General features: G+C 38.7%; 1 protein-coding gene across 6 annotated transcripts in view; it reads left to right on the top strand.

Annotated features, from left to right (window-relative positions):
• LOC140204882 (putative RNA-binding protein Luc7-like 2) overlaps positions 1-15,515 on the top strand; it is a 55,395-nt gene extending 39,880 nt beyond the window's left edge. For all 6 annotated transcript variants that reach the window (XM_072271781.1, XM_072271780.1, XM_072271784.1 and 3 more), the window contains 4 exons: positions 3,698-3,786; positions 6,747-6,776; positions 11,138-11,344; positions 13,332-15,515. In XM_072271781.1, the coding sequence (XP_072127882.1) occupies positions 3,698-3,786; positions 6,747-6,776; positions 11,138-11,344; positions 13,332-13,473 (468 nt within the window). In that variant the 3' untranslated portion in view covers positions 13,474-15,515. The remainder of the gene's footprint in view (positions 1-3,697; positions 3,787-6,746; positions 6,777-11,137; positions 11,345-13,331) is intronic.

Genomic DNA, 15,515 nt, shown 5'->3' with positions numbered 1-15,515 from the left:
CAGCGTAGTTGCTGGCTTTCATATTACAGTGTGGAGCTGATTTTGAGTTGTTGAGACTGCTGCTCATATCTCTCTATTATGACATGGGAAAAGTATATTTGGCTCATCAAGCATTTCCATCATTCACATTCTCCATTCTACTTCTGCAATCTATTCTTTCTCACGTTCACATCAACTCCCCTCTAATTTTCCTGCCACCCACATGCACTAGGAGTAATTTACAGTGGCCATTTAACCCATCAGCACAACATTGGGACGAGAGATTAAACCCAGGTAGTCCATGTAGGACTTGAAGTCAGTATAGAACCTATCACTATGCCGCCTATTGAAGCTGTTGATTAATTGGGCATCAATCGTTTTTGCGCCCGAGAACAACAGGGTGAGCTGCTTCAATGGCTATTGGCCAGTCGTACTCACATCTACTGTGAAGAAGTGCTGGCTATTATTGACTCTTACCTGAGCAACTACCTGGACCTACTGCAACAGGTCTACCGTGGACACAATCCCACTTGCTCTCTTTTCAGCCTTGGACCACCTGGACAACAGCAATATCTACAGCAGGCTGCTGTTTATTGATTATAGTTCGGCATTCACCACGACTATCCCCTCCTACTAATCAAAAAGCTTCAAAATTTGAGCCTCTGTATCTACCTTTGCAATAGGATCCTCGACTTCCTGACTGGGAGATCACATCCAGTGCAGACCATTAATAACATCTTGCAGACAATCAACACAGAAGCATGCTGAGCCCACTGTTCTTCTCTCTGTACTCATGACAGTGGAGCTGGGCACAGCTCAAACACTACACATGAATTTGTTGATGACACCACTATTATATAGGCAGAGCCTCTGATGACACCACTATTACATAGGCAGAGCCTCAGATGGCAAAGAGAAGGTGTTCAGGAGTGAGGTAGATCAGCTAGTTGAGTGGTATTGCAATAACAACCTTTTGTGCAATATCAGCAAGACCAAGGAATTGATTGTGAACTTCATGAAGGGGAAGTTGGGAGAACACCCATCAGTCCTCACTAGGAGGTGAGCAGCTTCAAGTTTCTGGGTGTCAGCATCTTGGAGGACCTATCATGAGCCCAAAATATCAATGCATTTACATTGAATACACGCCAACAGCTATACTTCATTAGGAGTTTGAAGAGTCACTAAAGACTCTTAACAAATTTCTACAGATACACAGTAGAGACGTTCGGTGGAGGGCATTCTGACTGGTTGCATCACCACCTGGTAATGAAGCTCCAATTCACAGGATCAAAGAAGGCTGCAAGGTTGTGGACTCAGCCAATTCCATTCACAGGCATGATCCTCTCCACCATCGAAGACATCTTCAGAATTAGGTTTACGGTGGATTCTGGTTAATTGGGCCATCAGTTAATCGGGGAGCTGGTTATTTGGGACAACTCTTAAAGATCAAAATCTAATGAAGAAAATTGCTGGGATTCCCTTTATTTACTTGGGACACTATGCAATTTAATTGCGACAGGCAACTGTTGCTGAACAGTTTCTAACTAGCATCAGTTGTGTGTGTGTGTGTTCACAAGCAGTGATTTTTGTCACATAGATGGTTAGAAATAAGCAGTAAGACAATTCAGAATTGTTTTGATCACTGAAGTTTCAAGCATTCATAGGCTTGGAGAGCCAAGCTTGGAGTGAAAATGAAACTATTTCACTACTTAAACAAGTTTGGAACCATGAAGAATTTGAAAGAATCAACAATCATCTTGAATGTTACAGTAGAAGTGAAGATTTGGAGGATGCAGTTGTCGATAGCAATGCATGAAGGCAGTCCATTATTTGATTCAGTGTTTGTGCCGATTTTGTTCTTTGCATACATTAGATGAATTCCTCTGCCAACAACTATTAGGGACTAATACACAATTTTATAGTACTGTAGTACTGTTGGTGGTGTTCTAATTCATTCTATTTCATTTAAATAGATAATAGTTAAATGTTAGTTTGTCTTTTTTATACCTTTTTAATTATTTACATGAAACTTCAATGAATTGGAGGAGCTGCTTAATTGAGCAAAAATGCAAAGATGTGTCCCAATTAACTGGAATCCACTGTATTATCATTTTCATGTCATGAAATCGGTTGTTTTGCAGCAGTAGTACAGTGCAATACTTTAAAAATTTAAGTTACAATAAATATTTTTTTAAAAATAGTGCAAAAAGGAGCAAATGATGAGATACTGTTCATGAATTCATGAATTGTTCAAAATCTGGTGACGGAGAGGAAGAAGCCTCTGCCACCTAAGATTCTGAGTGTTTGTCTTCAGGCTCCTGTTTTCCTCCTTTGATAGTAGTAATGAGAAGAGGGCATGTCCCAGATGGCATGGTTCATTAGTGATGGATACCAATCTTCTTGCGGCATTGTTTTTTGCATATGTCTTTGATAATGCTAGTGCTATTGTTGGATCTGGCTGAGTTTACAACCCTCTGCAGATTTTCTGGTCCTATGGATTAATACCTCCATACCAGACGGTGATGCAATCAGTTAGAATGCTCTTCATGGTACATCTGTAGACATTTGAATCTCCTCACACACCCAATGAATAAAAGTGCTAGCATGCTTTCTTTGTAATTGCATCAACATGTTGGGCCCAGGATAGATCTTCAGAGATGTTGACAGCCAGGAATTTAAAGCTGTTCACTTTTTCCTCTGCTAACCCCTTGATAAGGACTGGCGTATTTTCATGCACCTTCCCATTTACCTTAATTACTTCTTCTGAGGAGCCATCACACTCCCATCCCAGCAACACCTCACCCTAACAATTCTGTCATCTGCCGACACTGGAAGATAACTTGCAGTAACAAGTTAACTTATCTGCATGTCTTTTTGGGATGAGGCAGGAAATTGAATGATTAGGATGACCACACTATCACAGGATGATCGTACAAAGTCCATGGAATAGATGCCCAAAGTAAAAATCAAAACTGTTCATGGTACTCTGCAGCAACAGTACTACTTGCTCCGTCTCCCTTGTATTAATAGAGATAAGCAATGTGTAATGTTGCATTAGGGTTTCTAATATCTGGAGAGCTTTGAGGGAACCGTGCAAAGAAAGACTCTTAAGTATTGAGAAAATAAATGTACAAAAGGCTGCTGTTCCATTGTCTTAGGAGTGCAAAAGCACAAGCTGGTTGAAGGTTAATTTAAAAATTATGTTTATTTAAAAAAATCTCTTGAACTTTCATAAAGTGTTTATCTGAACTTGTTGAGATTTAACAAAATTTGCAGTCATCACGGAACAAAGTTCAGTTAGCTGTATGTGACCATAGATTAGGCAAATAGATGTCATTTAAATTTTATGCAGAGAAATGCTAAGTAAATCCATGATAAAGAAAAGAACACAAAATGGTGGGATGGGAATTTATCCTTGATCACATGCAGAATAGCAATGAATGTTTGTTGAATTCAGATTATGAATATCAATGCTATATCTTTCAATGATTGCTTGAGAATAACAAAAACTATGTTTTTTGCCTTTTGATCAGGTTATATTTTCTGTTCATATACTTTTAAATGAAGTGCTTGAATTTTCCAACCATTTGACTTATTCAGGAAAGGTTTATTCCTGTTATAGTGGCTATGTACTTTGCCATATTCTCCAGAGATCTCTTTGATTTAAAGCTCTAATTTATTATGTACCTTATTGAAATGCTGACTTTTTAATGTACAGAAACTTGTTGCTGAGAAACAGGAAAAAAGGACACAAGAGCGACTGAAAAGAAGGGAGGAGAGAGAAAAGGAGGAACGAATGAAAAGAAGGTTGGTTACCTTTTAACACTTAAAGACTTGACCAACACCAGCGATAATTATTTCTGTGGGGAAAAAAATCATTTCTTCAGTTTGCTTCATGCCTTTAGGGATCTTTGACTTTGTTTATTCTTTTTTCTTATCTTTGATCCTGATTTTGTTATTTTCTATTTCTCCTGTCTGATCCTAATGTTCCAGTACCATTATGTTCTTCCTTCCTCAAATTGTATTCTTTTAATGTTCATTAATTTCCTGTTGTAATAGATCTTGACCCTGAAGACATTCTTCTCAATCTTGTCACCCTACTTAAATCTTGTATTCCAACATTACTTGATTTTCTTTTGCTTGCAATCTCCATTCCTTTGGTTATCAAAGTAAGTCTGGATTCTTGGAAAAGCAAATCATTTGACAATTAATATTCTTTCAAGAGGCAGCTAAAAAAGGGGAAGCATCTCTCTCATCTATCAGACAGGGTGCTTACTAGCAGCACTTAATCAGATTTCACACAGGAAAGTTGGTAGCATTCAAAATCTGTAGAAATGGAGGTAATCTTTTTACATCTTGGTATTTGCCTGAAGGCAGAAGCAAATTTGATGTGGGTTGGTGATCAAGTGATATCTGGATAGGAATGGTCAATGTATTTCTCTTGTGGTGTAGCAAGTGGTAATTCTAAAGACCTACACATTACTTAGATAGTAAAGTGATGTTTCTAGGTTTGCAAGTGACACAAAATTAGAAGGCAATGTATACTGTGTAATTTCAAGGAAGAAGTAATAAAAGCATAAATGATCGTGTGTGGCTCAAAGTGGGGAAAAATGGAGGAGGTCTGAGTTGATCCACTGTGGATCCAAGAAGACACATGGAAAATATTTGGAATTCAATTATCAGTAATGAGACAAGGGGCTTTTGTCATCCATGTGAATGAACTGAGCATCAGCAGTTGCCAATACATACAAATGCAGTAGAACTTGAATAAGTCTCCAGGCAACTGAAATATCAATTTTCAGTTTTGTATTCAAATCCCCTTGTGATAAAGACCTTTTGATTTATTTGGCTTCCAAATATTTGTGTTTTATTCAAAAGCCGAACTTGAGTTTCAAAACAAAAAGTAATAATATAGGGAAATAAACTTTACTCAGCAGTGTCTTACAGCTGTTAAGATGTGTGGCCAGGTTCTCTCTTAATTGTATGTAGTACATTAGCTCTGAGATTAAATGTTCAGAGGGTATCAGGGTGAATTCATAGTTGCTTGAAAGCCTTTGTTTCTCTGAGAATACAAAGGAGCTTCAGCTTCATGTCAGAATTGAAAGATGAAGTTTGACCTGGCAGTAATTTTAGACCAAATCCAAGGCAAAACGTCACAAGAACTGGTACTTCTAAGAATTTTGATGACAAGAGCTAAAAGTAAGATACAAGCTGAAATAGGTAAAGAACAATGTGGTTTTGTCAAAGACAGAGGTACAAGAAACACGATATTGATGCTAAGGATACTATCAGAACAATCTATTCAAGTGCAAAAAGATTTGTTTATTTGTTTTATCGACTACACAAAAGCATTTGATGAAGTAAAGCATAATAAGTTATTTGAAATATTACAGGAAACTCTAGATCTAGATTCGAAAGACCTCCGCCTAATCAGAAATCTGTACTAGGATCAAGCTGCCGCTGTAAGAATAGATGGAGAAGTGGGTCAGTTTACGAAAATCGAGAGAGGCATTCGACAAGGGTGTGTTTTCTCTCCGATTTGTTTAATGTGTACAGTGAAACAATATTACAAAAAAGAAGAGACATCTTGGGAATCAAAGTTGATGGTGAAAATATCAATAATTTCAGATATGCAGATGACACTGTGTTAATTGCAAGTACAGAGGAAGAACTACAAAACTTAATTGATATAGTTGTTGAAGAAAGTGCAAAAATGGGTCTATCAATTGTAAAAGGACAGAATATATGGTGATATCCAGAAAGAAGGAGAATCCTATCTGCTGGCTGAGAATAAACGGGGAAGACATAAAACAAGTACAGAACTTTTGCTACTTAGGAAGCTAGGTGACATCAGATGGCAGGTGCAACATGGACATCAAAAGAAGAATAGGGATGGCAAAAGACACCTTTACGAGAATGAAGAATATACTGACCAACACTAAACTAGGCATGACAACCTGCCTCAGAGCACTGAAATGTTACGTTTATCCAGTTATGTTATATGGCTCAGAATGTTGGGCAATAGCTAGTAACATGACGAAACGAATTGAAGCAACAGGGATGTGGTTTTTGAGGAGGATGCAAAGAATATCATGGATGAAATGAATATCTAACGAGGATGTCATGAACAGAGCAAGCACAAAAAGAGAAATAATGTATGAGATCATGAAAAGGCAACGTGACTTCATTGGACATGTGATTAGGACAGAGGAGTTAGAATGCACGGTAATTATGGGAAAGATTGAAGGGAAGAAAGCAAGAGGAAGACAAAGACAAATGATGATGGAGACAGCAGCCAGAGAACTAGAAATGAATACCAGTGAATTGATCCACTTGACCCGAAACAGGAGTGTGTGGGCCATGGCAGTCAAAGCTCAGACTGGGCACGGCACCTGATGATGATGATGATGATGACGACGACAGGTGCTACATATAGTGTTAACAATAAAGTTATGTTGCTTAATCCATCAATGACTTTTATTCTTTTTACCCTTATTATTGGTGAAAGTCTTGAAATAATTGCATTTTAAGCCCTATCTCGTGATTTGTGATTCGATACTTTTATAATTTCTTCCTCTAAATTACACAGTTGCCGGCTTTATCATTGCTGATTAATCACCAATAATTTTCTATGGTATTAGCGTTTGATAATATCAGTATAAAAGATAGCAAGTATGTTGAGCCTTGAATCACTGTATTACATTAGAATTGTAGATGTAGCAATGAGATTCATTATCTTCTGTGTTACTCTTTTCTTGATATTTCAGGACCCGGTCTCGCAGCAGGGATCGCAGGAGGTATGTTTTCTTTTTTGGTTCCTCACTGGTGTGGCTACATCAACTATTTGAAGCTGGGGAATGAAGAGAAAATTATACTTGGATTTAAGAAGTAATATTGGGATATTCCAAAGTTATGTACCGATAATGAAGTACAAGAGTCTACAAATATTACCTTCATTCCTGCACACATTAGCAATAAAAACACAATCTAGTCTAGTTTACCGGGTGAAGATATCAATCTTCAGCATCCAACAAAAGATCACATTCTTAATCTCACTCTAAAGGTCTCTGCTCTCCAGATGTTATTCAGTAGTTATACAGTCCTTATCAGGTGAGTTCAGTCATTCAAACCTGGTCATTACAATCTTACTTCAGATATCCTTAGTGAGATATTTACATTACAATTGAAACCATGAAATAGTACAATTTAACGTCTGAATCAATATTTAAATGTGTTTTATCCAAGTTGGATGTACATTAAAGCCCAGCATCTGAATATCTGGAACAAATTAAGTGTTTACAAACACCTTCAGCCAAAGTGGTCAGTCTTGCTCTGTTGCCTCTTGTGGTATTCTTCACAGTGGCTAATTTCTAGGCAGATTGGTTTATAAGCAAATAAGGCTAAGTACATTTGGTATGACAGTGGACTGTAAAAGCTGAAAGATTATCAAAAGAAACATCAATTCAAAATTGAAATATTCACAAACATTGTGCTCAAAGGAATTTGGTCCATTGTGCCATTCACTGTGATCATGGCTGATATACACCAAGCCTCAACTCTTTCTGAGGGTTATGTGGAACTGGCACAACTCCCCAACCTTTCAAAGTTGTATTTCCTATTTAAATACCTCTGGTTATTTAGACAGTAGGTGCAGGAGTGGGCCATTCAGCCCTTCGAGCCAGCACCACCATTCACTGTGATTGTGGCTGATCATCCACAATCAGCACCCTTTTCCTGCCTTCTCCCCATATCCCTTCACTCTGCTATCTTTAAGAGCTCTATCTAACTCTTTTTTGAAAGAATCCAGAGAATTGGCGTCCACTGCCTTCTGAGGCAGAGCATTCCACAGAACCACAACCCTCTATGTGGAAAAGTTTTTCCTCAACTCCGTTCTAAATTGTCTACTCCTTATTCTTAAACTGTGGCCTCTGGTTCTGGACTCCTCCAACATCGGGAACATGTTTCCTGCCTCTAGCGTGTCCAATCCCTTAATAATCTTATATGTTTCAATCAGATCCCCTCTCATCCTTCTAAATTCTAGTGTATATAACCACAGTCGCTCCAATCTTTCAACATATGACAGAGCCGCCATCACAGGAATTAACCTCGTGAACCTACGCTGCACTCCTTCAATAGCTAGAATGCCCTTCCTCAAATTTGGAGACCAAAACTGTACACAGTACTCCAGGTGTAGTCTCACTAGGGCCCTGTACAACTGCAGAAGGACCTATTTGCCACTCTTCAAGAAGAAATTCCTATGTGGTTTTAAACTATGATCTCCTTATTATGCAACTGTAATTATTTGAACTTCTACCTAGGTTCTGAATCAGATTTATTATTTCTGGAGTGCCCTAAAAATTTTGGCTTTTGCAGCTGTGGTACAGTGCAAAGATGTAAAAATATAATTGATGAAAGTTCTGGTCACCTCACTATAGGAAGGATGTGGAAGCATTGGAAAGGGTATAGAGGAGATTTACCAGGATGCTGCCTGGTTTAGAGAGAATGCATTATGATCAGAGATTAAGGGAGCTAGGGCTTTACTCTTTGGAGAGGAGGAGGATGAGAGGAGACATGATAGAGGTATACAAGATATTAAGAGGAATAGATAGAGTGGATAGCCAGCACCTCTTCCCCAGGGCACCACTGCTCAATACAAGAGGACATGGCATTAAGGTAAGGGGTGGGAAGTTCAAGGGGGATATTAGAGGAAGGTTTTTTACTCAGAGTGGTTGGGGTGTGTGGAATGCACTGCCTAAGTCAGTGGAGGAGGCAGATACACTAGTGAAATTTAACAGACTACTAGACAGGTATATGGAGGAATTTAAGGTGGGGGGTTATATGGGAGGAGGCAGGTTTTAAGGGTCGGCACAACATTGTGGGCTGAAGGGCCTTTACTGTGCTGTACGATTCTATGTTCTATGTAAAAATAAATAATGGTCAGGTGATGTTCATGAATCATTCAGAAACCTGATGGCGGAGTGGGGGAAGAAGCTGACACTGAATTGTTGAGCATGGGTCTTCAGGCTCCTGATGGTACTAACAAGTAGAGGGCATGCGCCAGGTGGCAAGAGTCCTTAGTGTTGGGTGCCATCTTTTTGAGGCACCGTCTCTTGAAGTGTCCTCGTTGATGGGGAAGATTGGCTGTGTCTGTAACCCTCTGCAGCCTCTTGCAATCCTGTGATATGGAGCCTCCATACCAGACTGTGGTAGTCCTGTGTTTCATAAAGTTTGCCCATATTCATCTAGACTCCAAAGAATACAAATCAAAGTTTTAGTCATTCATTATAAGAGAACCCTCTCAGCCCAAGAACTGTGCTTCCTCCAATGCTAGTGTAACCTTTCTTAAATAATGAGAACAAAATTGTATGCAGTAGTCTAGATGTAGCCTCACCAGCACTTACAGTTGTAATAATACTTAAACTTCAGCTCCCTTCAGTAAAGATAATGTACCATTTACTTAACTACTTGTTAACTTTGTTTTTCATACCTAGAAGGCTTAGATTTTGCTATGCTAAGCCTCTATATTCTGTTGCAGAGTCCGTATAGCCTCTTCATAATGGCCCCTGAACTTGAGTACGTTGCAACTGATCCCTCCTCCGTTAATGTAGATGGTAAATAATTAAGGGCCAAGAACTGGTACTTGTTACAAGATCTTTGTAATATTCCACTAGTCCTTCCAGCTCTACACAATAACTGATGAATCCATGTCACCACATCAATACTCTGAATTCTTATGTTGTGGCTCAGCCTTCAGTGAGGTACATTATCAAATTTCTTGTGGAAATTGAAATACATTACATCTGCAGATCTTATCAACTCTGCTGGCCATGGCCTTGATCAAAAGCAAATTCATAAATATTTTTCTTTTATAAAACCACGTTTAATTGGTTTGATTGCATTTAGCTTCTCTAAATGAATAGATATTTCTCCCTCAATTAGTCTCTAGCACTTGATCAACAGTAGCTGTCAAGTTCCTTGGTTTTTGTCTCCCTCTATCCTTGAATGAGCAAATTACATTTTGCAATTGTGTTACATTCCCAAACCAAAGTGAATTTTGAAAAGCTTCAACCAGTGACTCTATCTGTAGTCCCTTTTCTGTTAAGGTTCTTGGATCAGGTCTTTGCAACTTGTCGGTCTGTCCCATTAGCAATAGGATGTTGTTTCTTCCATGCTGTTTCAAGCTCGCCCACCTATTATTTTTGGACTATTTGCAATTTCTTCTACTTGAAAACTGATTTAAATGATCTCCCATTTCCTTGTTACCTATCATTAATTCCACAGTCTCACCCACTTGCCTGATTTTCCTTCCTGTATCCTTAAAAGCTCTTGCTACTTGTTTTGGATATTACTGCCACCTTTATCTGATACTATTTTTTTTATTATTACTGATTTTATTAGTACTAACGGCTTTTTAGTTTCCCACTGCTAGTTCTTGGAAGAATTCATAATCTTCTGGCTTTCCACCAGCTTAGCTACTTTGTATGCTTTTAATTTAATATCTGTGATTGAATATTTTTCTTAACTTGCATTGTTACCCACAGTGGTTCACCTTTCTTATTGAGTCACTTTTTTCCTAATTGGGATAATTTTTTCTGGGGGTATGCTGCTTGAAAATCTGTCACTGCTCATCTACTGACTTTTAGCTTATTTACACAGTCCACTCAGGCATCTTGTCCCTCATACCTTCAGTTTTATTTAAGTTCAGGATACTGTTTATGGTTCCATGTAGTTTGCCCTTAGACTGTATCTTCAATTCCCTGGAGAGCTCTGGTGTTACTGCATTTTAATACTGAATATCAGGGATGAGGGTAGACAGTTTACATCTATACTTGGCAATAAAGAGTTGAGATCAATGGGGAACAGATCATGCGTTATATATTGTGTCTATATTTGACCAGTCAGGGTTGTTGGCCCTGAGCTGAACCCCCCGAACCTGGAGGACTGGTGGACCACTCTTAGTCTGACCTGTACCCTTTGAACTGTTTGGCATGGGTGACCTTACCAAGAATCAAAGCATAAGGCCCTGACTCCAGCCAATGTAACTCTCTGGGTCATTGAGGCACGCAAGCCAACCCTATGACGAGGTTGTGGTCCTCTTGGAGTCGTAGAGAGATGGATGACTGATAAATAATTGTAGAAAACAAAATTATTTCTACAGATCAAGATCAAGGGAGCGTCGTCGACATAGATCCAGGTCTGCATCCCATGACCGACGCAAACGTTCCCGCTCCAGATCTCGGGATCGGCGTCGTCGACGCAGGTCTCGTTCTAGAAGTAGAAGCAGAAGCCGTAGTCACCACCGCAGCAGACATAGCTCCAAGGACAGAGAGAGAGATCGGAGTAGAGAAAAAAGCTCTAAAAGGAAGTAAGTTTGTGCTTCGCTATTGCATCATCTGTATGACTGACATATATCAGCATAACACTCTTGTTCAGACTTGTGATATAAGGTGGAAGCAGTCCCACTGGTCCCACTCCCCTCTCACTACCCTGTACCACTACAAGTTATTTTCTCCCACATGCCCGATTATTTTGATTATTTTGTCACTGTCACACTACAGGACAACTCACAATAGCCAACTGAAGTACTAGTACATCTTTGGGAAAGGAAAGAAACATGAACATTTAGAAGCCCATTTGATCATGGGAGAATATGCAAACTACACAGAGTGGTCTTTAGAGCTGTGAGGCAGCACCATGAAATATGTGGTTGCAATTAAATATCCAGAGCTGAAACTTTTTTGCTTTTCATTAAAATAGCACTTTAACCATGGTAATGTCAATTCTGCAAAAATATAGTCTCATTTAAAAGACCTTTGGTTTTACCAGCCTTCCTTCAAAGCTATTTCTAATTACTTCTTTGTAACTTATAGGACTGCGTAGGTAATTCAAGTATTAATCTACATAGAAGAATTAAAATTTCTCATAACTTCATGTTGTTACATATTTCTTAGAGATGTTTTTTCATTCCTCCTGATACTTGTTTTCTGAAATGGATTGCTCTCATGTTTAGTTTTCTGGCAATCACTGCTGGTACTATTATTCAGGTGCTCAGTTGGGTTGCCTCTTTATTTTCCTATACTGCTTAATGAGGCTGCACAATCTACATGATACATGGCTTCATTTGCCAAGGCACAGAATATGAGCGTAGGAAGGTCCTAATACAACTGTATAATACATTGATGTTTTGGTTGCTACACTGTAGGAAAGATGTGACAGCATTGCAGAGGGCGCAGTAACGATTCATCAGTATATTGCTTGGGTTGAGAAACTAGGCTGAGTTTTCTTTGGAGCAGGGAAGATTGAGTTGGATTCCAGAATGCACTGTCCAAATGTCCATTTGTTCATGATGTGCTGTAATATATAATGTGGGCAGTCACGGTCTTTTCATGACCATGATCGTTCTTGGCAGATTATTCTGCAGGAATAGTTTGCTATTGCTTTCTTCTAGGCAGTGGCTTTACAAGACGGGTGACCTCAGCCATTATCAAAACTCCTCAGAAATTGGCATCAGTGGCTACATAACCAGGAGTTGTAATATGCATCAAATGTTCATACAACCATCCACCACCTGCTCCCGTGGCTTCACTTGACCCTGATCAGGGAGCTAAGCAGGAGCTACACCTTGCCCCGGCTAGCAGAGGGAACGAGTGTCTTACACTTCCTTTGGTAGAGATGCATCTCCACCCCACTACTGTCCAAATGGTAGAAGCAATTACTGTTAAGTATCTAAATGAGCTCGAATTGCCAAGGCATAGAATACTATGCACCAAGTGCTGGTAAATGGCATTAGTGTAGCTAGTGGTCACAGTGGGCTAGAGGATCTGTTTGTGGAACACCTTAGCTGCTGGTTGCATGCAACTTCCCCCATTCCCCCACACTGACCTGTATCTCCCTGAAAATTGATGATAACGAATATAAATGACATGCTTGTGTTTATCAGTTATAGTAGAGGAAGTTCATCAGGATGCTGCCTAGTTTAGGAAATATTACCTATAAGGAATGATTGGGAGGAGTTGGATTATTTTCTCTGGAGCATTAGAGGCTGAGGGGAGACTGAATGGGTTTATAAATCTGTGATGCATAGATAGGGTAGATATTCAGTCTCTTTCCTGTTGTAGAAATGTCAATTACATGTGGAGAAAGGGTACAGGTATCTCTTTCTCTCAACTTCCCTGTCGGTTTCCCAATTGTTAGTTCTTCTTATCAGATCACTTTCATATTAAAGTATTGTTAAAATCTTGAAGCTCTGTATTTCAAGATGGGAGATTCTTCTATTTAATTTTTACTGGTAAAGTGAACTTGTATAATTATTTGTGTAATACACCTTGTCTAAAATTATCTGATTTTTCTAGGTCTAGAGATCGAGACAGATCCAGGGATCGAGACAGGGATAAATCAAGGGAGAAAGATCGTAAGGATAAAAGGCGTTCCTACGAAAGTGCAAATGGCAAATCAGAACACAGCTCTGAGGAGCGTGAAGCAGGAGAAATCTAAAGGACAAATTTTTTTTGGAATCAGGGCAGTGGATGTCTTATTGTTTAACTTGACTAGGGGAGCTCTTGTTTTGGTTTTGGACTTAGAGAAAAAAAATTCCAGCGTTTAGGTGACCGATAACTTAAATATTAGATAGTTGAAGATGTTGACATTTTTGTCAGTTTAACCAGCTGATTTTGAAGGCAGCAGCTGGAGGTGCCTAGAATGTACTATGTGTGCATGCACTAGTGCTGTTATGCCACTGACATTAGGGTTCCTCCTTTCATTTGCACAAGGGTGCTATTTTACTTTGAATATTGAGTTATTTGTTAGGTTGCATTTTTTTTTTAAATGTGGAATCTCAAATCCATAAAAAATTTTATTAGAAGCAGAGTAAGAGTGGATCTGGTCCTTTGGGACAGTAACTGTTGTTACTATAGACTGTATTGGCTTCTCCACCCACCCCTCCCAGCTCCATCATCCCATACAAGTAATGGTACATGCTGTTTTCAGTAAAACTGCAACAGTCATCTTTTTCAGTCTAAGTATATTTGACTAGCATCTTTTTGCTGGTGCTTGAGAACCTACTGGATCTTTTTCCCACCAGTAGGAAAAGTTACTTGTCTTGCATCCAAAGAAACTCCTTTTTCCTACACACCATTTCCCTCAAAGTTAACACTTTATTCATGTTTAATTTTGCTTTGAACAAACCTAGATTTTTTTCTCATCCTGTTACATCCATAGATACTTCTATGATTTGAGTACTTTTTTTTCCTCTTAATCAACCTGAAAGGTGGAACAATGCACTGCCTGTTTCTTACAAAACTTATCAGTTGGGATTTATCAGGAAAAATGCAACTGCTACAAATAAAGCTGAGTATTTCATCTCTTGATTTCTAATCCCATCTCCACACAAAATCTATTTTAAAAATCTGTAACTTAGGAGCATGTTTCTCTTTAAGTGCCCTATAAGGTGTGGAAATGCACTGAAGCTATTTTTTTGGCAGTGGGTGGAGAGGAAAGCTCTAAATTTCTGAGTTTGTAATTTTTCCTTACATGTACTTTTTAATATAATTAAGAAGTGTTGGTTTTATTCTTGCAGTTGCAGTAGAAGTTCAGGAAGGAATGGTCCAATATTGGAGTTGATAAGTTATGTGATTTCAGTAGCTTTTCAGGATTCTGCATGCTAAATACATGCTAAAATTCCCCCAAGAAGACCTTTCTGGCTTTGTGTGCATGTAATTCTCATTAACCTTAGCATGTCTTCACAATACTTCTGGAACACAATGAACATAACTAATTTTGGATTGTTACTTGTGAACTTTTTGAGTGAAATCATGCCCATAAGATAGTTTTTAGTGTTTATTATTCACAAAAAGAGATTGTGTACTCAACACAGGATTTTCCAGCCATTAAAATGATACAAAATACTTAGTTGGATTTGAGGGAACCCTTTGTGTTTTCCACACACTTGTGGCATAAATGGCACACTCCATGCAGTTCAGGGTGTTGTCTCCAGTGGGCACTGGGGTGTCAAGAGTCCTGCAATATACCAATGTATTCCATGATGGCTATTTTGCTTGTTTTGTTGGTCATTTGTGGTTATCCCACAATTGATGTGTTTTGTTTTAAAGAGGTGGTCTGGTTTAACTTAAACCAACTTCTGTGCTATAAGAATAACTCAGTGTAATGTTCGTTGCTATCCACAGTGGCACTGTATTTCTGCATCAGATACTTCAGTTGCTGGATGCCACTGCTGCCCCTGCCCTCCCCCTCCCCACCCTTCCACCCCTACCAACATTCATTTCATTCTCCATGGTCATTTGATCAGTCAGATTCCTGAGTTTGAGACGAAAATAACAAGGTTTTATTTTATTCCCCTGTATCTTTTTTCCCTCATGACTTGTCTATACTTGTATTGTTAATTGAAAACAATTGAAATAAATTTTTTCAAAACCATTTAATAAGATTTATAAACAATTTAAGTTTTTTTTCTGTATTGTATGAAATTGTCATGAATACTTGTTTGCTACTTTGCAATTAAAATGAAACAATATTACGTC

This window comes from Mobula birostris, chromosome 11 (genome assembly GCF_030028105.1).
Source record: "Mobula birostris isolate sMobBir1 chromosome 11, sMobBir1.hap1, whole genome shotgun sequence".
Lineage (NCBI taxonomy): Eukaryota > Metazoa > Chordata > Chondrichthyes > Myliobatiformes > Myliobatidae > Mobula > Mobula birostris.
Note: the sequence above shows the minus strand (reverse complement) of the source record. Positions and strands in the feature narration are given on the sequence as shown.